This window comes from Parambassis ranga, chromosome 12, assembly GCF_900634625.1.
Source record: "Parambassis ranga chromosome 12, fParRan2.1, whole genome shotgun sequence".
Taxonomy (NCBI): domain Eukaryota; kingdom Metazoa; phylum Chordata; class Actinopteri; family Ambassidae; genus Parambassis; species Parambassis ranga.
In genome coordinates, this window is record NC_041032.1 from 14,827,801 (window position 1) to 14,850,208 (window position 22,408).

General features: G+C 45.5%; 3 protein-coding genes across 3 annotated transcripts; 1 reads left to right on the forward strand and 2 right to left on the reverse strand.

Moving 5' to 3' along the window:
* Nucleotides 1-552: 552 nt before the first annotated feature.
* Nucleotides 553-11,716, reverse strand: aff1 (AF4/FMR2 family, member 1). The gene is made up of 19 exons (XM_028417565.1): nt 11,518-11,716; nt 9,795-9,915; nt 8,597-9,403; nt 7,477-7,518; nt 6,029-6,115; nt 5,800-5,833; nt 5,234-5,291; nt 4,964-5,108; nt 3,974-4,879; nt 3,792-3,877; nt 3,526-3,703; nt 3,350-3,432; nt 1,926-1,989; nt 1,715-1,851; nt 1,564-1,635; nt 1,393-1,486; nt 1,267-1,310; nt 984-1,192; nt 553-895 (listed from the first exon to the last, which is right to left on the reverse strand). The coding sequence occupies exons 1-19, from the start codon at nt 11,568-11,570 to the stop codon at nt 774-776; spliced, it is 3,342 nt and encodes a 1,113-aa protein (XP_028273366.1). The 5' UTR covers nt 11,571-11,716; the 3' UTR covers nt 553-773.
* A 3,196-nt stretch (nt 11,717-14,912) lies between these two features.
* Nucleotides 14,913-16,331, reverse strand: LOC114443884 (bone morphogenetic protein 7-like). Its single transcript, XM_028418232.1, has 5 exons — nt 16,225-16,331; nt 15,815-15,966; nt 15,644-15,730; nt 15,436-15,566; nt 14,913-15,062 (listed from the first exon to the last, which is right to left on the reverse strand). Exons 1-5 carry the CDS (start codon nt 16,329-16,331, stop codon nt 14,913-14,915), a joined length of 627 nt encoding a protein of 208 aa, XP_028274033.1.
* Nucleotides 16,332-18,263: 1,932 nt separating this feature from the next.
* ppef2b (protein phosphatase with EF-hand domain 2b) lies at nt 18,264-21,945 on the forward strand. Its single transcript, XM_028418183.1, has 18 exons — nt 18,264-18,315; nt 18,411-18,428; nt 18,532-18,540; nt 18,642-18,769; nt 18,848-18,902; nt 19,016-19,191; nt 19,259-19,373; nt 19,465-19,511; nt 19,595-19,761; nt 19,843-19,879; nt 19,999-20,148; nt 20,227-20,574; nt 20,644-20,829; nt 20,908-21,050; nt 21,132-21,238; nt 21,324-21,487; nt 21,570-21,657; nt 21,761-21,945. Exons 1-18 carry the CDS (start codon nt 18,264-18,266, stop codon nt 21,943-21,945), a joined length of 2,175 nt encoding a protein of 724 aa, XP_028273984.1.
* Nucleotides 21,946-22,408: the final 463 nt, after the last annotated feature.

Genomic DNA, 22,408 nt, shown 5'->3' on the forward strand with positions numbered 1-22,408 from the left:
GCTTTATATGAGAGCTCGTTACAGACAGTATGAACAGGAGGAATGATCACTATGAGCGACAGCATATTTGATTGCTTCAGCTGCACAAAATACAAACGTCTTTAAGGTCTGCTGCACCTCCTACCCTCGCTCAGCACAGTCATGGTGTGACCTCATCTCTTAAAGGAGCAGAACCATTCTGCTGCCACTCATCTGGACTTCATCTGAACGGGTCGCAGCAGTTGTTCGTTTAGTGCATTTCTGTCCATTTAAGTAATACTAAACTGAAAACAGATTCCAACATGACATAAAAGAATAAATTAATGCTGATTATTTTGATATCGTGTGGAAACACACTTCATAATTATTATTAACCAGCTTTCATGCCGCCATTAGAGCCCCCGTGTGCCACGAATAGCCGATTGTAGAAAATACAGGTAGATCATTTAATAAAATAAACCGCAGCTTTATGATTTAAGTGCCGACTGTTTTCATAATTATCGCCCGATCAGAGGCTGTAATAATAAAAACTGTGATAAGAAGAATAATAAATAATGTGAATAGAATCATAAACCGTCAGATTGGCACGTCTGATCACACCTTGATGCTGTTTCTGCCCCTTTTTTTTTTTTTTTTTTGGAAACATTACATGAATTCATCGTGTAGGAACAAACATCACGACACATTTGCATCCATGTCCAGGTGAAACACAGAAAACTGGACTAATTTCAGGACAGTTCAGGTCAGGAAGTGGTGATTTAAGGCAGTGAGAGGCAGCTCGCAGGCATCCAGTGTCATACCTTTTGGCTGTCCAGTCTCAGCCAGTGGACACCTTGTCGTGTGTAGCGTACCATGGAGCTCATACTTGAAGTGAGACTCAGCGCATCCATGACAGCGTCCAGCTCTGCTAACATACCTGAAACACACACAGAGAGGGATATTTAAACACACACTCAAAAAAAGAACTCAAAAAAAGAAAAGACGTTTTCGGTGGGTCGTCTTACCGCTGCCTTGGCTCACCAGCTCCTCCGCCTGCTCCCAGATGTCATGAGCGTTCAAGAATAACATGGTGATGTTGACGTAGGTCAAGGCCACTTGTTGAATGGCTTGCGGCATCACCACGGAGGAGGACGCCAGCGGCCCGCTGCCGGGGCCCGAGCTGCCCGATGCGTTGGCAGGAGATGGCACACTGGGGGACGGGTTGTCTACAAGTCTGAAAAAAAGACGCACGCATCATGTGACAGCTGTCCAAGAAAGCGACTGTTATACTCAGAGTGTACAACTTACTTTGGTGTACAGACAGGAGGGGTGTGAGCCGCCTGAGCGGAGTTCTGCAAGAATAAGCAGAATAAAGTGTGACTGTATCCAACACTGGTAATTAAGAAGTCATGCTAACGGCTTTATTATACTTACATTAAAGTGATCAGTGAGCATCTTTGAATACTTTAGTGCAGTTTTGTGTTTGTGGCGAAACATCGCCACCTGCAGGAGCGACTGGCACTTCAAACTACGGGACACAAATGTGTGTTGTTCAGCATTTATGTGGAAAAACAAGACAAAAGGGACGGTGAATCTTTGCCTCACCATAAAGCTACAAAATCCTTCTCTGAGGCTGGAGCAGAGGAGTCCGCCGTGTTTTTAAGTTTCAGTACAAACCTGTGAGAGAGGAACATGAAGCAGTTATGATTAACCTCTATCCAAACCCTGACAGTCTGTGGTAGGCGTGCGGTCTTACTTGAGGAGCTCCACTGTCTCTGCAAACATGGTGTAGGAAGACATTGAAATCTGTGGATCTTTCTCCATGGCGATCCCGCTCTCCACAAAGAACATAGCAGCATCCAGGTAGTTAAAAGCTTTACTGAGCTTATCTGACTGCAGAGAGGGGGGGGTGAGCAATATTAAAATACTGCAGCAGCTTTTAATAAAATCATTTAACGTAAACGTACCTCAGCGTCTGCTTTGTGCTTCAGTCTTTTGGCCTCTTTTATATAATGCTTCACTGGATACTGCCTGCAGGGGGAAAGAGGCGACCAATAAACCCTCGGTCATCTCTTACACAGAACATGTGCTCCGTTTTAAATTAAAGCTCTGGAGTTCCCAGAAGAGAAACACAAAGAAAAACCTTAAGTAACCTCTGATTTCTCAGTCATTTCTGGCAAAACACTGACAACAGATACACTGCTGTGTGATGTTTTAAGCATAAACATCACCTGTAGGTTTCTAAAGGGCCGTTTTTGGGTCTCTGACCGTCGCCATGTTGGCAGCGTCACAGTCCACCTACACTCCAAACTCCTCAGTGGAGATGAGCTTACTTCTGCTGTGAAGTTCGTCGTTTTTTTTTTTTTGACTCACTTTTGGAGCCAGCCCCTAGAGGCTGCAGGGTGAACTGCAATCTTAAACATTTCCACAGTGGCTTGTGTCATTCATTCAGACCCATTGACAGTAAAAACTATGGACAGAGCTTCCGTGACGTCACCCGTTTGTTTCTGAAGAGCCGTTCTGAGGCTCGGTGGGAGGTTCCAGGACGTTGATGACCGCCGCCATGTTGGCAGCGTCACGTCCGCCAAAACTCCAAATATGGACAAAAAGGGGGAGCACGAGCGGGGTTTAGGGGGGCGGGCGATCGTGGAAGCAGGAAACTCACGCTGTGATACGTCAACTGTCTGTCACTCAAGCGGCAACGCCCATAATTATGCGTAATTTTAAGTCAGAATACCATTGAAACGAGTGAGTTGTAAAAAAATTCACCCCCCCTACAATTGACTCTAGAAGAGAACCTATCATCTGAGACCAGAGTGGTTTTTTGTACCAGGCTGTAAACATGTTTTTTTCTGCTGTGAAGTCGGCCATTTTAACATGGGAGTCTATGGGAAATTACTCGCTTTTGGAGCCAGCCCCCAGTGGTTGCGGCATGAATTACAAGTTTTGACACTTCCGCATGGGTTTCAACTTTGAGCCCCGAAGGTTGCCGCTTTCAGACCCCAGCTACTAGATTATTCCACCAAAGTCACATGATACAGCAGACAAATAGAGGAACTAGTAGACACATGAGGGGTTGTGGTAGCCCTGTGATGGACGTGTGACCTGTCCAGGGTCACCACTGACAGCCGGGATAGGGTGAATATGGATGGATGGATGTCACAGGGAGAAAGACCAGCTACTCTGGTGCTCTGGACTCACAATAAGCTTCATTGTGCAAAATTTTGCTTCACTGAAAAAACCAGCACTCATTTTTTTTTTTTTTTTTAAATCTGTAGGCAGGATTTTGTAAGAAGCCTCTTTTCCCATATGAAACAGACACGGCCTCAGTTATGAATGGAAGTGTGATATTTTGAGGGAGGAAATCTAGAACAAAGCAGGAAGAACTTACCTCTCATCAAACGCCAGCAGTGGCCTGTTGGTCAAAGTGCGCCTGGCGGGCACCGAAGCCGCCGAGTCATTTGGACGCTTGTGCTGCGACAGAGGGAAGATGTGTGGTGAAAAATGTTCAGTAATGAATCATTTTATCATGAACTCTGTGTGTAGACGCCTGATGCGGACGGTTACCTTTCCACAGCGTGAGTGCTCTACGTGCTGTCCACCGCTCTTCTTGGTCTTGTCTTGGCTCTTGCTGGATTGCTGCGTCTTCCCTGAACAGACTTTGTGTGACTTTGCGGTGTCTTTGGACGCTGCGGCGTGCTGGCAGTTTTTCTTGGCCTTCTTTTGCTCCAGATGACTGGAACATCTGTAGGTGATGAAATCAGAGAGCTATATTTAATCTGACTACTTACACATGATGGACAAAGGATGTTGAATTTATGAACGGGACCTACTCCAGTTTCATAGAAACATCCGTTTGTGAGGTATTCTTGTTTTCCAGCTTCTGCTTCTTCCTGGGATTTTTATTGTCTGCCTCAACCTGCCAGAAACGGAGGACAAGTCATATCTTTACATAACAAAAATCAGAGTTCAGTAGAACCCCCCCAAAAAAGTCCAAAACACTGGTGTTTCTTACATTTTGCGGTATCCTTTTTTTGCTGGTTTTGGTGCGTTTGTGTGTCGTAGATGCATTACTACCTCCTCCAACAGGCTCTACTACCCCTGCTGAGCTCTTTGCAGGCCCTTGATGAAAGCCGGAGGACTGTGGGACCCTTGAGAGAAGTCTAAGATCTATCTTGACCAGAAGGGGGGGTCCAGGAGGCCTGTGGAGGTCCCGTGAACCCTTGGCTGTACGCCCAGACTTCTCTAAGTGCTTGTGTGTTGCTTTGTGAGTCTCTGGTTTAGGCTTGATTCTGACAGAGAGGACAGGAGGCGACTGCTGAGGCTCAGCGGGATTTTGCGTAGGACAGGAACAGGGGTTAGGATGCCGCACACCACATGATGGACAATGACCACATGACAGATCGAGCGTGACTTCAGGCGCAGGCTCTGATCCAGCCTTCTGCTGGTCCACTGAGGTGTTTTTAGTCCTTTTGACACTCCTTTTAGTGTCACTGCTCTCCCTGCTTTTTTTACCACGTCCTGTTTTTGTCTTCACTTTGGATCTGTCCGTTAAACACGAGTCTATTGTTTCTGTGGTTTTGACTTCTTCACACTGTGCTGCTTCAGTGCGTTCTACCTTCACAGGTTTTGAGATTTTCCTGGAACTCTTGCAGCCGTTCGCCTTGGCAGAGAGGGACTTCTGGCTACTCTGCTGGCTTTCACTGCAGTGCCGGGGAATGGAGAGGCCGTCGGTGAACTCCTTTTGGTGAGAAGAGTCCACAGTGGCGTTGACCACCTCTACACTGGAGTACGTGGGCTTGTGAGAGGGGCTCTCCGAGACAGGTGCACCGCTTTGACTTTCAGTGCTGGAGCAATGCTGGCTGGACCTGATCCAGTTCCCCAACTGCCAATCGACACGGCTCACTGCCGGAGCTTCAGGCTATAAAAAGACACAAATCATGGTGGTTTCAGAAACAGAGAAGGCGCCGCCAGTGTGCCATCATTCTGTATGTAAACTAATCACCTCCGCTTTCACTGAGCTGCTCACTGATGGCGGAGGAGGTGGCTCCTCTGTGGCGCCTTCACTGTCCGACTCTGATCCTGAGCTGCTCTCCGAGTCGCTGGAGCTCGTAGACTCTGCTGCGCTGGAATGTGCTGCATCAAACGAACTACGGACACACACACAGAAGTCAATCTGTCACATTGGTTTTTATAAAACAGAAGGAAATAAGCTTCATAGCTGCACACACTGCTCAGTGACTGTGGTCTGATGGCACAAAAAACGGTCACTTACAAAGACGCCTTCTGCTGGCTGAGATGAGATGGATCCACAGGAGGGGAGTCGAGTTTTTCTAAAGAGAAATTACACAGAAAACAAATGTTGTGGTCGTAATAATAAACAACTATAAACAATCAGGCCGTCAGTATCATTTAATATGCAGCAAGTTTGTTTTTAAAACACCTGAGCTTTCCTGTCCACGCTCAGGGTGGAATTTGCACTGATAGTGGCCAATAAATCAATAAAACCGTAACTATGGACACACAGTAAGTCGGTAAAAGACCGTGTCCTCTTAAAAAGTATTTTAGTAGCACTGACAGATTATTCTAATTATAATTCTAAGTTGGCAGCATTCAAATCACAGGGGTAACTAAATAAAGACTTTTACCACATGTCCTCATTGTGCTCAGACTGAGAGTGCCTGAAGATCTTTATCTTCTACAACTTAAAGGTCTCCTGGGTTCAGTGCAGGCGATGCATGAAAACGTTGAGATAAAAGACTAACACCTGTTTGTTTTCTAGATGTATTTCTAACTATTGTTCCTTGTTATGTCCCTTTGCTTCCTCCCCTCATTACTCACTTTGTCCTGGCCGTGAAGAGACATGCTCAGCTTCCTGTGAAGACAAAAAAAACAAAGTTTACTCCGAGTCCTTACTCATGTTTGATTTCTGTACTAGATTAAATCAGAATGTTTGTGGTTTCTTTTTACAGTGTAGTGTGTCCTCCTCTCTCCTAGATTACGCCTTTGTATAGAAATGCAGCGGATCAGCATCAAATCCACATTGATTTTAATGAATTTAATCCTTCACCTTGGCTGGGAACAGAGGCTTGGAGGGTTTATCTGTGGTAGGTGTGGGCAGAGCTGTCAGGAGAGGAGGCCACGAGTGAGTCATTTCCTGTGAAGAAAAGCAAAACGTCACATATATGTTGAAGAGTCGCGGGGTAAACATGCTCTGCTCCCTTTAAAATATTTATGCATGCTGGTGCACACCCACTGACTGTAAGACTCACACTAACGTCCCTTCACAGACCAACAAAATCTGCAAATTCTATAGTAAATTTTAATAAGAAATAAATGGACGCTGTGCAAAAACACCAGATGCCCGAGCCACCTCAGCTGGCTCCTCTCGATGTGGAGGAGCAGCGGCTCTACTCCGAGCTCCTCTCGGGTGACTGAGCTTCTCACCTCTGAGGCAGCGCCCAGCCACCCTTCGAAGGAAACTCATTTCGGCCGCCTGTATTCGCGATCTCATTCTTTCGGTCATTACCCAGAGCTCATGACCATAGGTCACGGGATGCCTCCTGGAGACCTCCCTGGGGAGGTATTCCGGGCATGTCTCACTGGGAGGAGGCCCCAGGGAGAGACTATGTCTCTCGGCTGCCCTGGGAACGCCTCGGGATTCCCCCAGAGGAGCTGGAGGAAGTGTCTGGTGAGAGGGAAGTCTGGGTGTCCCTGCTTAGACTGCTGCCCCCGCAACCCGGCCCCGGATAAGCGGTTGAAGATGGATGGATGGATGGAGGTGCAAAAACACTTAATTCTCCAGCTGTCAGCTGCAGCTGACACTTTCCTATACACCAACGCATTTCTGCCTCTACACGCATCACTGATCAACTAACTGCAAACAATATAATGCAATCAGTGGCTTTTCTATGATAAAAACATCAATGACAACAGACATCTTTAAACTCAGATGGAAGTGATAAGAAGCCTAATCAAACAAAAGGTCATGGATACAGTGAACGAGAGCTCCCTTCATTCTTTCCTTTGCAAAGAAAAGTTGTGCACATGCTTATCTCTGGAACTATGAACTCACAAAAAGACACGCTGATAAAGAAAATACAAACATCAAGTGACAGAAGACAAAAAAAAGGGTCTCTATCAGCTGTTGCTCAACTTCAGTGCGTTGTTGAGCAACTGTTTGCTGTTTAATGAAAAATGAATGAAGCAGCTACGGTGAGCTCTGAGCCAAGTACACAGCGAAACACCTCAGCATGACAGCAGACACTGCAGACGAGCTTCTACTCGACAGCAGGACGCCTCATCTCAAAGAGAGATTAAAGGCAGCAACTGGTAGTGACAGAAAATGCATGCTCAAGAAACCAGGAAGTGTCAATTCATCATAGAATTAGACTTTCCCGTGGTCCTTGAATGCACCATCTGTGACTTTTTGGATATTTTTTAAAATAATATGTTTAAATCTATGTTTTAAATTCTACACATGCTTTTATTTATGAGAATGTAAAAAGCTGGACTCACCCTTAAGATGTCCTCTACACACTGTGCTTCATCTGTCCTGGTCTATACAGAAGGAAACATTCATTATTGTTAGTCTCTGAAATCACACAGTGAAAGAGCAAAACTTTAAATATCAATATGTCTGTCTGCAGCTATAATACCAGAGGTGCCACTTATCTTAAAACCAGGATTGTGAAATGTGTGACGCAATTTAAATGATTATTTCTAGAATGTATTAAACGTCCACCTTTATCTTTGTGTTACAGGCTGTTCCCAACGCATCATTAATGGGAATAAAAAACATTATATGTAGAAAAATACAAAACATTCTGAACAAAGTACAGTAAACCAAGTAAACACTAACCAAACCCTCACAACTACATGACGCAACGCCCTGCGTCAGCTCCAACCTCCACCTAAGATAAACCCTGTGTGTGTGTGTGTGTGTGTGTGTGTGTGTGAGTGTGAATGAGTAGACAGGCTACATTTCTGTTTGTTTTCAGGCCTCCTCAATGGACTGTGTTTGAGATAAGGTCGGCCTGAATGGGCCCCCAGAGCAGTTATGTAAGTTGGTGACAAAGCTCATTTATTGTTCTGCTGAGCCCAGCGGTGAATTTATCAGAGGCAGCCGAGGACACACACACACGCAGACACACACACACACACACACAGTGGGGAAGAAAAACACAAACACAACCCACACACTCTGCATCTGAACAAGACAAGGGAATGCATGATCAGAGAGGCATCATTGCTATTATATTTCCCCCAATTTGTGTGGATTTCAGGGTTAAAAATGCGAAGCACTGCATGTCCCAACCAACTCACTGAGGGCTTGGTGAGAAATAGAGGAATGAGTCACTGCCAAGCTATCCTGCACTGGATTAGTCCCAGCAGTAAAAACAGCAGCACTACTGTGCAGGAGGGCAAAGTGACAAATGGTGTGTGGTGCTGCAGGTGTGAAGGACTGGGTGTGTGTTCATGTGAGTCAGATGAGCAGCAATGTTCTCCAAAATAATCAGGAGTACAAGTGCCTGAAAATCAAAATATGTAAATGACAGAGTTTAATTAGCTGCGAAATTGTATCCATTTTGTTTAAACATTCTGTAGCTGTGGGGGTCTGTAGAGTGTTTAAACTTACCTCCGGATACGGTGGCGTTATCTTTATTTTTTCCATGTCAGATTTGTTGATTATCTCCGGCAGCGGTGCATAAGGCTCCGGGGAAGGCTTTAGCTCGGGCGACTCGCTGACGACATGGTCCTGACCATCCATGGGCCGCACATACGCCGTTGGCTTCTGGGTCATGACTGTGCTGGGCTGCTTAGACGACAGGAGCGGAGGGAAGGTCTGGGAGGGTAGTGTGTTAGTGTTGTTGGCCTGAGACAGGGGAACATCTTTAGGGGACTGTTTAATGTTCAGCGTCGAAACATTCATAGTGCTGGAAGACTCAGAGGGATGGTCTGTGGACCCCAGCGGCTGATGCCTCTCAAAGGTGTCCTTAGTGTCCATGTCGGTGTTATTGTGATCGCTGGAATGTAGGAAGGGTAGTGGTTTCGATTCAGGAGACTGGGCAGGCATTCCCTGGGGAAGGCTGACACACTCCCTGAGATCTGAGAAGACTTCGCTCTTCGGCGGATGTGCTGACTGGTCGAGCTGACTGTGGGTCAAAGAAGGCTTTGAGGAAGAGGATGGATGTCCATGGTGGCTGTGAGAAGGCATCCTCGCGGGCTGGGAGGAGTAACCGGTACCAGATGACGCTTTCTGGCTTTGTGTGGACAGAGGAGGTTTGATGGCGAATTTATCCGTGTTTGGCTGACCTTGATCTGACTGTGAAGGGTTTGCATAAGGAGGAATGTGTAAAGCTTCAGTGGACGAGAGGTTATTCACATCTTCATAACTGCCCAGCATCCTCTGGATTCTATTGGAAAGCTCGTCCCCTTTGTTCGTCTATGAAAAGAAGGAAACGACTTCAGCATTTGTACATTTTAAGGCGGCAAAAAGTCAAAATTAATCATTTTTTTTCTTCAATAATTCATGAAAAACATTAAGAAAGGACTCTATCAGACTGTGAAAACCTTTCCCTGACATAATACAAGCAGGCCCTGATTTCTCCAACATAAACACAGGTCACACACCTGAACAGGGCCTTATTTATACCTGAAATATGATACACACTTCTCAACTTTCATTCATTTAAGCCAAACGTGTGTGGTAAGCACCTTCATGCTTTTTGTACTCTCTGCAGTGAAAGCCATGCCAGGGGCTACACTAAGAAGAGGCTAACCAAGTCCCGGAGTTATCCTTCAAAACATTACACTCCCACTGTGCGAGTTCTTACCTTGTATGGTTCCCCGAACAGTGGCACATCCTCAGGGTTAAGTTCTTTGGCTTGACTGGCTTCTTGGGTCCTCTGTTCCCATGCTCGAAGGCGAAGAATGTTCCTTTCTTCATTGTAAACACTGTAGAACATTAAGGATTATTCAGTGTCGAGCAACATATCCTATGACTTCTCCATATCAAAGCTCTCAAAGCTCTCAGACCCAGGGGCAGAGAAACTCAGATCTTATTCATCATAATTGTCTCTTATGGGAGAAGCTGACATCCATCATATCTACAGACAGGTGTAATTAGGCTCACAGCCGCCATGAGGATTCTGCACAACATTAACATCTGTTCTTTCTGGTCCCCAAAGATGTCAAACAACAGGCTATTCAGACCTCAAATGTAATCATCGCTAACATCAACCCTGATTTCCTGTCAATGATGTGAATGACAGCACTTCTCGTAAAATAAAAACCCTGCTGGTAATTTTAAACACATAGATTTAAATGAAAACTTAACTTAACACATTCAGAATGTTCTTCCCAAAATACACCCGGTGTTGATCGTCCCTCCCGCCCTCCCTCCCTCCCAGTGGGATGCTTCCATGGCAACAAGTGGAGCCGCAAAGATTTGGGACTAAGCCAAACAGATGAGCACTCACTCATTAATGTACCAGAGAGGCCCGGCCAAACTCCGAGGATAGCACAAACTGGCACTGCCCTGCCACAGGCCGAGCATCGGTAATACCCAGGAGCAAACAACACATTTAACAGGCACGAAACAAAACACCATGCTTTAAAACAAATCATGGTGTTCTCATCGGTGCCTTTATCGTCAACCATACCAATTAATGAAGGCCGGGACATCAGGAAATTAATGATTTGGGACAAAATACTGAAATTACAACTGCTTCACGTCACAAAATAACCCAAAATAACCCACAAAAAAGCAGCAGCGATACTGAAAAACACCCTAAAGGGAGGCAAAGGTCATCTATATTTCTGACAGACACTGCCTCAGGCTTGTATGCCTCCATCAGTCAGTCAAGCTGATGTGACATGAGGGTGAGGATTGATGAGACGACAACCTCCTGAAGCTCAATAACAGCAAAACCAACAGGCTTGTAGTGGACAGGATGTTATTGTAGGCATTTCACAAAGGCAAATGACCAATAACTGGATTTGGATTTGTGTGTTCATCATGTTCAGGTCATGTTTTAATGATGTCAGCTAGAATATGTGCTCCTATTGACACAAGAGCAATGAAAAATTCACTTTTGTCTCATTCATTTAACTCTTTGAGTTGGATTTGAAAGGTTAAATCAAAGCACTGGAGATCCACATGATGTCTGTGGTTGTGTAAAGTCGTGTGTTAAATGGGGGGGAGGGGGGATACGTTTTGCCATATTTAATAAATAACATAAAGCTGTATGAAGGCAGCAGCTCCTCTCTGTGAGCAGCTGGTAGAAATCACAGCAGCCTGCCGTTTCCAGCTGATTCCACCTTCTCCTCGAGCAGCTTTATGGAGCTTAAAACCCCCCGGCACAGTCAGTCTGACACGGACAAGGACAGAAAATCAGCCAACAGAATCAACCCACACTCTGCTCTCATTCTTCCACACAGCTCTGAGTTTAAAAGTTAACTTCAAGGATCCGGCTAATTAACTTCGCTGTTAAGCTAGCGCCCCTGGCTGCCTGCCTGCCTGCCTGCTAGCTGCTAGCCGCCGCTGCGTCTTCCTACCTCGGCTGAGATGCCATGGTGCGCCTCTCACAACAACCAAAGTTGGTTGTCATGCGTGTGTCACAGTCCTCGCCGAGGTGTTCTTCTTAATCGATCACATTGTTTACCGGTTGGGATGATTTGCTGATTTAAATGACTGTCAGGCCGCCGTTGTTTGATAGTTATCTGCGTGTTTGGGTTTTGCACTCTGTCTGCCTGCTGGATCGTACCACTCTGTTCGACTGTGCGGGGGGCGGGGGGGGGGGGTCAATCCCTGTTTTATACACTCAAACCTGTGCAATAAATAAATAGCAAACACTATTGTTAACATTTTAAATGTAAACACGAAGTAAATAAATAAATATAACAAATAAATCCATTGGGACACATATTACGTAGTGTTTTTCCCTTTTCACTACAGTTTCCACAAACTTTTTACAGCCTCACCCCGACGCTGACATGGTACGGTCACCTGTGTTTATGTGTTATGGGCAAAGTTTGTAAAACTGAAGCATGTTTACAAATGTAAAATAATAATAATAATAATAATAATAATAATAATAATAATAATAATAATAATAATAATGATGATGATGATGATGGTGATAATAATAATAATTGGCTTTATTATTATTTATTATTGATAATTATATATTATTTATTTAAGAATATATATATGTATATATATATATTCTTAAATAAATAATATATAATATATAATAATAAATATGTATATATACATATTTATTATTATATATTATATATTATTATTATGTATCTATATATATATTCTTAAATAAATAATATATAGTATATAGTATAGAAAAAAAAATAGACGTCAGTCCAACCTACTGCTAAATACTGAGCCTTCTTATGCAGATGTTCCCAACAGAATGAAGCACTGGTCCTATCAATTTGCTCCCAGGCAACCACTCTAACAAAGAGAATATTGCAATAGTGTGATTAATTGCAACTAAATATGAGAAACATTGACACTGACACACTGAAGCGCCTGTTCCTTAGAGGTTATTAGATTGCAAATAGAAATCCTAATTTGGCTTAAATCCACTAGGAGGCGCTAATAGAACAGATTCTGATTCTGGGAAAAACAACAATAAAAAACACAACTGCCATGTGAGTGAAAAGTAAAATAAATTCATTTATTACAAACGCATGAAAACATTCTCTAGTTTAACTGTTCATGCAAAGTAAATTCTAAGACCCCCGCAGCCTTAACTCAACCTAATATTATGAATGATAGATGACAGATAAAATGCTCACAGACAGAGAGTTGGACTATATAACGTAGTGCAGAGAGTCTAGATGTGCCGTTCTTGCAGAATCTAGATGAACCTGGTAACACACAGCAGCTTAAACAGTGACGGCAACAACAGAACCACACAGCAGATAAATTCACATAAAACAGATGATGATAGTAAAGAACCGTCCACAAGTCTCTTAATTAAACCATCAGCCTCACAGTCTGCTTTCATCTGACACATGAAAATTATACATACAAAAAAAATATGGAGAAGAACAACTGTCTCTTAATATGTGCTGGTTATATTTACATACTGTCAGTGGTTAGTACTTTTACTTTAGTGGTGGTGTGAGTACTTTTACTGCATCTCTGCCCCTGATTCTTTATCCAGCACCCTGTTGGGTGGACTGATTTAGATCTCTCTGCCAGAAGGTGACCAGATACGGAGGACATTTCAGTAATTTGTCCCCCAGGACGTCCTCCTGCGTGACGACCTGGATGCAGAATGACGTCACCGCGCTCTGAGAAGTGAAGTGCAGTGTGACATCGTAGCGGAGGCCGCAGCTCTCTGGGACTGTCGTGGGGCTGTCGTGTATGTGCAGCAGCGTGTCAGCAGAGGCTTTGACGTTCAGCTGCTGGTGTCCAACTGCAGACACGTCCACAGGCAAAACCACATAGGCACTGTGGAAGCTCTCCCCACTGCTGCACTGCAGCTCAGTAGACCAGCAGTATTCCCCGAGGTCCCCTGGGAAAAGAAACTGGTTTATGAAGACCCCTGATACAGCATGTGCTACATGATAATGTCTCAGCATTCAGCCCAGATATTATTTTTAAAGCACAGCTGGAGATTTCATTTGCAGCAAACCCCCCCTTCGCCTTGCAGCTCCTTACCTTCTGTGGAGTCTGTAAGCCGTATATTATGATGGTCCTGAAGCTGCAGTTTTCTGATGTATGTCATCCCAGTGCACTCCATTAAACACTCTGACGGCTGTGTCACCCTGCTGGGAATCGGCTTCAGCAGAGTTTCTCTCTCTGAACACTCAGCTGCCGCCACAGCCAGCAGCAGAGGGCACAGGAGGCCAAAGGACACCCAGACACTCATATATGTTGGCATCCTGTCCGGTATGGATGAAAAAAAAAAAAAGATCTTCACTGATCCCAGGTGGATGGACGTTCACACTCCACTGCAGCAGCAGCAGCAAATGCACGCACAGCAGAAAACGGTGGAGGCTGTTCAGAAGTGCGCAACATGTTGCTCTCTCCCTCAGCAGCGCCTGGCTTCCTGACATCCAGTGCCAACATTTCTTCTCTCATTTATTCCCTCCCTCCGGTCTTAACGCAGGTCTGAGTCGCAGGCAGGAACTCATTATGGACTGACATGAGAACACTTTGACCCAAATATAAAAACCTGAAACTCAGTTGATCTGAATCATTTTATTCAAAGCTTAAAAGCAAGAAGTGGTGCAAGTGATTAAGATAGAAAAGCAGTGACATCAGCATAATTAATCAGGTTCAGAAAATATAAAAACACTCAATAGTCAATGGTGAGGTAATGAAGTGAAATAATGAGCAAACAATGAGAACTTTCACCAATGATTATACAAGAAAGAAGCTTTTCAGATTATAATATGAAATCAAGCCAGATGTTTTTTATTCATTCATGGAAAACAGCCTGATTAGAGATTAGATTCTTTTCCATAAGAGCAGACCTCACACTGCAGAGAGAAGAGCCGAGGCCTGTGAGAGGGTCTGGCTCTGAACAGAACACATTTTTGGAGGGAACACACAGTAACAGCAGCTATGAATAGTGCTCAGGAGACTTATTTAAAGGTAAACTGGGGACATTTATCAGAGCAGTGTCAGCTGCACTTCACTTAGTTATTTCCTGCACTCAGTGCTCTTAAATTTCTGATTTAACACATAAATTTGACCTTTTTAAACAGGAAATGGTTGGTGGCTGGCTCCACACACACACACACACACACTCACACACACACATCAATACAACAAGGATGCCAAACTGAGACAGACTTTGTTTTGGTTCCCATCATCTGAGCTGAACACACACTGTGAAAACATAAAAAGGTGACACAGTCTACAAAGAAACTTCAGTGCTGTTATGATGTTTTGTGTATAGGCTCGTGTCACACAGTGCCTACTCTTCTCCGGCCTGCTGGACGCGTCCAGGTCCACAGCCGCAGCTGCGAGTCAGCGGCACAGAGGAAATGACAACAGAGCCGGAGGGGTCCATGTAGACGATCGGCACCATCTCCTGGGAGGTGGGCTGACAACACGGCACCTGGTCCTGGACAGAGACACCGACAGGAGGAGTCAGACATGAAGAGATCAGAACCTCCATGAGGCTGCAGACGCTCACTGACAGAGGAGAGAAGCTCCTCCACAGTCTGATCACACGCACACCTCATCCGTCACAGTCACACCACCTTCTGTCTCCATAACACACTCCTGATTGTCTGATCGACCGACTTTGTGGAACGCTTTGTGTTTGGTACATTTATGTTGGCAGGCAGAAGGAGAAACAGGCTTATCTGCTGGCAGCTGTTTCCCCTCCACAACACACCGAGGTGAACTCTGCCGCAGGCACAGAGCAGGAACTAAACATTACAACGTTTCCTTAAACACTTCTTTCAGTGCTGAGATGACAGAGAGAATCCTACCTGTGAGCTGGCAGCCTGGATGCTGGAGTGAGAGGGTGGACATTGCAGAGTGTTGGAGGCAGAGCTGCAGAGCGCACACTGAACCACGGTCAGGCTCACAGGATGGATCACCCAGCTGTCCCAGCCCACATCTGGTGAATGCAGCAACTGAATTACTATATTTAAAAAACACACACCTGCAGTCACAAATATTCACATAGTCAGGTACCTTGCATGAAGATCTCAGAGGCCGTGGAGCAGCACTTCAGGCTTGTGTTGTTTCCACTGTCAGGGGACACAGAGGGGACTGCTGCAGCTGGAGGGACGCAGACAGAGACGACAGACTCAGACTGGGACAATATGAATCCAGGAGGGTTTGACTGGTTTTATTTGTTCTCACCTGCAGTGTCTCTGTGAGAAGTGGAGCTGAAGGTTCTCTTCCATTGCTCCCTGATGCTGTCCAGCACACCAGCAGGGAGCTGTGGCTCAGTCTGCATGTTGAGCGCCTGGAGGAGACCCTTCCTGATGGACTGCCAGGACTCACCCTGGCACCTGAACATCACACAAAATGATATTTAAAAATCAACATGATCTCAGTGCCCTCCATGAACTATGGAAACACTTTGCAGATGTTTGGCTGAGTCTAATGATTGATTCCACAGCTGAGGCTTGAACAGAACGGTGTGTTAATTCTCTGAACATGATTCCTAGAAATCTATTTAAACCACATGAACCTGAACCTGACAGAGTCCAGCACTGAACGTGGCCTCACCACACACCTCATGAGGAAAATAATCAGTTGATACTGACCTGCGGCGTGAAACAGGAGAATCAGCAGGTTCTTCTTTGGATGGATGCAGGACAAAAGCAATGGAAGAGCCCAGAAGCATCGTCATGACAACGAAGGCAAACGACATGGTGGCTGAGCAGGATGGCGGCGTCTGTGGATGAGCTGCTGTGGAGTGTCTGGATCTGTACGTCTGTTGGAAGGAGGAGGAAGGAGTGACTAGACGGAGATGCTACGCTCGGGCCTGGGAACCTGGCTTTTTATCTTCCTGTACCCCAGCTTGGCCTTGAGATACTTAACATTGTTGTCTCGCCCCCTGTTCTGTGTGAAAGAGTGTGAGGAGGATGATCCAGCAGAGAAAGGAAGGGAAACATTCAGGAATGAGAGGCAGGAAAAAAAAAGCAGGTATATGACATGTACGTCTGAACACAACAGTCCAGGATGAAGCTCAAACTCTTTATGTTTTATTACATTTTACATACAACTGAACTCAAATCTTAAACTGTAGACCTGATAAACACACAGGAATTCCACAGGATTGCATTAGTGAGCATGATTCTTTGTGACCTGAACATAATGAAATCTAATGCTGTTTAGTCAAAGTTTGCAGCCAGCGGGCTCCAACACACAATCAGAGGAGATGACATGTTTTTGAATTAAACTGATAGAGCACCAGCCGCCCATCCACTCATGCACATGTGTGTGTGTAATTATCAGTTCCTTTGACTGCTCACATTTTTTGGCTCGACATGAAAAGCTCTCCTGATGAACACAATAACAGTATTATTATTATTATTATTATTCCCCTGCAGTTGTTTCTCAAGGACGAGATCTTGGAGGTAGAAATGTAGCACAAAGCTCGGAGGGCCGCAGCAGCAGGTGATGCTCATATCTGATAGGAGGAGACAAAAGGAAAAGAAGCAGTCAGAGTTTGTGTGTGGGTCAGTGAAGGGTCAGAGACATGGAGCGGCCTCAGGCGACCTCGAAAAACTTTCTCAAGCGGACCAGAATAGCTGGCTTATCTGCTGCAGTCGACATCCAAGCAAAATCTATCCACACTGCCAGAAGAATTCTTGGTACAAGCTGATGCAGAAACAATGCACAGTGCAGGCCTGCAGGAGGAATAACATGCAAACATGTTTGTCATCACTGTCAAGAGCATTCACAGAATTTCATTTCTCTGCCATCAAAACATATAATATGCACCGGGACCTTGCATAAGACGCTCTGCAGGTCTCAACAAAGCCCAGATCTCAGTTTCTCAGTCTTTCATTATTGGCAGGTCTCAGCTTCTCAGAGCTGGAACAGCTTCAGAAAAAACAAACCAGAGATCCTCCAACAACCACGCATGAAAGGTCAGAGTCCTTGAGTATCAGACGTCTCCCACTTCATCCTCCTTATAGTTCTGCTACACCCGCAGCTGCTGGCCGCCACAGCACAAAGAGCCTTTATGCACAGAAACCTTGCAGGTGGTTCCAAATGTATATTGTCTTGCAAGAGGGGGGCTTTAATCAACTGCTTCTGAAAGATGGGTTCGTTTTTAATCTGCTAGAGTAGCAGCAGTAAATGTAGCAATGAAGTGACATTTAGTCTGCTCAGTTTAATTGTTTATGCCAGACATTGACGCCTGTAGTTGTCACAATAACGACACAAATCTTGATCCGAGTCCAACAACAACAACCTCCTCTGAAAACACTTGCTGCCCTTTAACAGAGCCTTCATCTGTTTATTCAGCGTAGATGCCAGCTGTAGTGAGGTTTAATCCTAATCCACTTGCATCTTGTTTTGATTACGCGATCGCAGCAGGCTGTGTGAGACACTTTGCTGCTGTGATGACTGAGAGCGAGTAGTAGCTTTGGAGGGGATCCATACACAATGATGAAAGAAAGGTGACGTGGACGCGTAAGTCTGCTGCTGTGTTTTTATTCTGCTACAGTGCAGGTGTGCAGTGTGAGGAGGAGAAATGCAAGAAAGTGTTATTTTTGTACTTGTTTCCCAGGTCAGATATCTCTCACGTAATAAAAGTATGTTTTTCCTCTGACAGAGAAAAGAGCAAAGGGTCATGGGCTGTAGCATGGGAAAGTCACAAGTGCCGCCGCAGAAATGTAACCGAGGTGCAGCCTTTATACAATTTATTCACAATTTTTCATGTTTTTTTTTTTTTTTTTTTATGTGAACTACATAATCCCTGTCTTTTGTTCTTTTTTAGTGAGCATCTCAGTCCCAGGTAATTTTATTTTATTCCATCATATCTAAGCAGATTATTAGTCAAAAATTCTCATCAAGGTTTTTTTTACACTCTCAACCCAACTGTCATGCATCCTGTGCAGCTGCCACCGGTGAGTCCTCCGGCCCACATCTGACATTCAGAAAAGAATAAACATGTTAGTTAGTTAGTTAGTGAAAGAAGACCTGAAGCACTTCCTCTCTCAATCGGCAGCGATCAGAGCGGCTCTGCTGATCCAGCGCTGGTACCGGCAGTACGTCGCTCGGCTGGAGATGAGACGCAGGTGCACCTGGAACATCTTCCAGTCTATTGAATATGCAGGACAGCAGGATCAGATCAAGGTGAGGTCAGAGGAGAGGGGGAAGAAAAAGAAAAAACATAAGATGAATAAACAGACGTGATCTGCTCCCTTCCTGCAGCTGTACAACTTTTTTGGCTTCTTGATGGAGCACTTCACCCCAGGCAGCAGTGAAAGTAAGACACCATCACTGACCTGTAGCTTTCCTTAGCTTCCCCACAGTCTGCACCCCCACTCCTGCTGCCTGCTGAGAACCATATAACGTGGCTTCCCTCTGCCTCCAACACAGGAAACTTAATATCTCACATCTTCCGTGAGAATGAAATCTGCCGCGACGCCGAGTGGGAAAGATATTTTTGCTACAAGAGCATCGAGGTGCCCGACAGCTACACCGGCCCTCACCTGACCTTCCCTATGACCTTCTGTGGGGTGTCGAAGCTTGTGGAGGCCTTCAAGCACAAACAAGTGAGTACATGGAGAACACTCAGGTGCCAGATAAAGTTCCATTCATTCAGTGTTTTTCTCCCAGTAGCAGCTCCATGCTCGATACGTCCTGCAGATTCTCGGTGAGACTTGGAGACTTCTAAGAATGCTTCCAAACATCAACCACGTGTCTGTCCACCATACCCAGCAGATCACTATATGTGGTACGCCGCAGCAGGCCTGACTCAATGTTTTTCACACACCTTCATTATCCAACATGCACTCACGTCTACCACAAATATTTTTCTCCACCAGGAGACTTGCATGGACACCTCGAAGACCTGCTGTTGATATTTTATAAGGTATCATTATGTCTTGTAAACACAGCAGACTGTCAGCCAGGGATGTTCCTGTTATTTAACACCTTGCGCTGTGCCTTGTACAGAATGGTTTGCCGTCGCCTGAGAAGCCGTACGTCTTCAACGGAGACTTTGTGGATCGTGGTAAGAACTCATTGGAGATTCTGCTCATCCTGTTCGGCTTCCTGCTGGTCTACCCCAACGACGTCCACCTGAACCGAGGGAACCACGAGGACCACATTGTCAACCTAAGGTAGTCCACTTGAATCATGGTTGTCTGCTTTGCTAATTTACAAATTCAGCATTTAACCTACGTGTGATGTGTTTTCTGCAGATATGGCTTCACTAAGGAAGTTCTGGTTAAATACAGGGTGAGTCTGACACTCAGCGGTCAGATTAACCGTACAAAAATGGAGGCTTAAGCAGCTCTGAGAGGCTGAAAATTAAAAATAGACTTTATAAATTAGGGTTACCTTTACTTTCTTGGCAGGTGCATGGCAAGAAGATCCTGAAGCTTCTCCAGAAGATCTTCAGCTGGCTGCCTGTGGCCACCATCATCGATCACAAGGTGCTGATCGTGCATGGAGGGATCTCTAAAACCACAGACCTCAATACCATAGCTAAAGTGGACAGACACAAAGTAAGACAGACCTTGAGTTGAATGTTTTTTTTTGTGTGTTTCCATTCTGGAGGTTAAACCAGTGTTGTTTTTATGCAGTACGTGTCAGCCCTCAGGCCCCCAAAAGTGACCCAACCAGCAGCCGATGGCAGCAAACCTCAGGCAGTAAACGATGAAGATGGTGGACAGGTGGAATGCCGGCGCCGAGTGTATTCTCTAACATACCCCAGCTCGGCCAAGGGTCAGAGGAACCAGCCCTCTCGTCGCTCTCTCCATAATGTGCCCTTCAGCAGCCATCAGGTGAACTGGTCAGTGGAGGAGGAGCTGAAGAGGCGGCGCAGGCAGGCGGGGTTCGACCAGTCCTATGGAGAAATAAGGACATCCGACTCTGACTCAGACCCAGACTTTGGAGAAGCAACAGAGACAGATGAGCATGAGTGGAAACAAGTAAGCAAATATTTCTGGATTTTTCAAAATGCAGTCCAGATATTTTCTAATGTTCACACATCCACACAGTTAGTGGACCTGCTGTGGAGCGACCCCATGCCCCAAAATGGCTGCGTTCCCAATGAGGTGCGAGGCGGAGGCTGCTACTGGGGACCAGATGTCACCGAGGAGGTGCTGGAAAGGCACAACCTCCAGCTCCTCATCCGATCCCACGAGTGCAAACAGGACGGGTACGAGTTCTGCCACGACCGCAGGGTGAGCGCACACATACACAGGACGCAGAGACACACACCGCACAGGAGGTCCTAACCAGCCCTCACCTGTCACACACAGGTGCTGACAATATTCTCAGCATCTAACTACTATGAGGTGGGCAGCAACAGAGGAGCCTACATCAGAATGGGCGCTGACCTGGTCCCTCATTTTAATCAGTATCAGGCCAGCAGGACGGGCAGAGAGCTCACACTGACACAGAGGTACATGGCAAAACCACCCTGCAAACACACAACAGCTTACCCAGAGACCAACATGAGTTCTATCCTGTGTTTTTTCATCAGCGTCGGGTGGACAGAAAGATCAGCTCTGCGAGCTCTGAGGGAGCAGCTGTTTGTGCACAAGTCAGACCTCATCAGTGCCTTCCAGGAGTTCGATCCCAACAACACAGGTACGTCACGAAAAACCTGCTCCTGCATCACACACACTAAAATCAGAATCAGAAGAATCATCATCTGTTACTGTCTGTATCACAGGGATGATCTCTCTCAGCTACTGGGCCAGTGCCACAGAGACGGTCCTGAAGCTGGGTCTGCCGTGGAGGGTGCTGCGCTCTCAGCTTGTCAACAGCAACAAGCACGGCATGGTGGACTACATGCGGTGGATAAGAGAGCTCTCCATCACTGAGCCCAAACTAGAGGTGATCTTGTTTTCTATTTTTATCTTATTCTGAAATAATAATCATTATATTTAAACATGTACCTGTTCATCTCCCCTGGCAGATCTCAGACACCAGTATCCTGGAGACCATGTACAAAAACCACTCCAACCTGGAAACCATCTTCAGAATCATAGACACAGATCATTCAGGTGCAGCTGAACTCTCATATTTTTCCCCCCCACACAAATTCCTCAATTGAACACCTTATAGGACCACCTCGTCTTCCTCCTCCTCCTCCTCCTCCTCCTGCAGGTCTGATCTCTTACGAAGAGTTTCACCAGACCTGGAAACTCCTGAGCACCCACCTTAAGATGGAGATCAGCGACGAGGCCATCGCAGATCTCGCCCAGAGCATCGACTTCAACAAGGACGGCAGCATCGACATCAACGAGTTCATGGAGGCTTTCCGTCTTGTAGACCGCCCTGCTCACAGCTGAGGGTTGGGACCAGGAGCTGTAGGTCTGCATGGTGCAGACTAACCACTGCGTCACAGTTAGACCAGGAAGTGAATCTGAGTCTATCACTTGGGTAGGTTAAAGTGTGCTAGTATTGATTCAGGTGTGACAAACATGTAGACATTTCTACCTCTTAGGCTCTTTTTCTACCTTCAGTATTTTTTGTAAGAATTGGGTGAATAAAAACATCAAAGGTCTTTCTTCTTATTTTCACCGGCCTTAAATGGGTTAAAAGGGCACTACACTAAAGATAATGAAAGAGCAATAAAGAAGGAGACTTGGTCTGATTCATAACAGCTTCTTGGACTGCATGCTATGGGGGACAAGATGCTCGGGGCTACGTTCTGGATAGTGCAGAGCATCCTGTTGTTATACGTCCCTGCATTTGCTGTGGTCTCTTTGAGACACTGTAGAGATGTTTTTCACATTTTTCTACACATAAAAA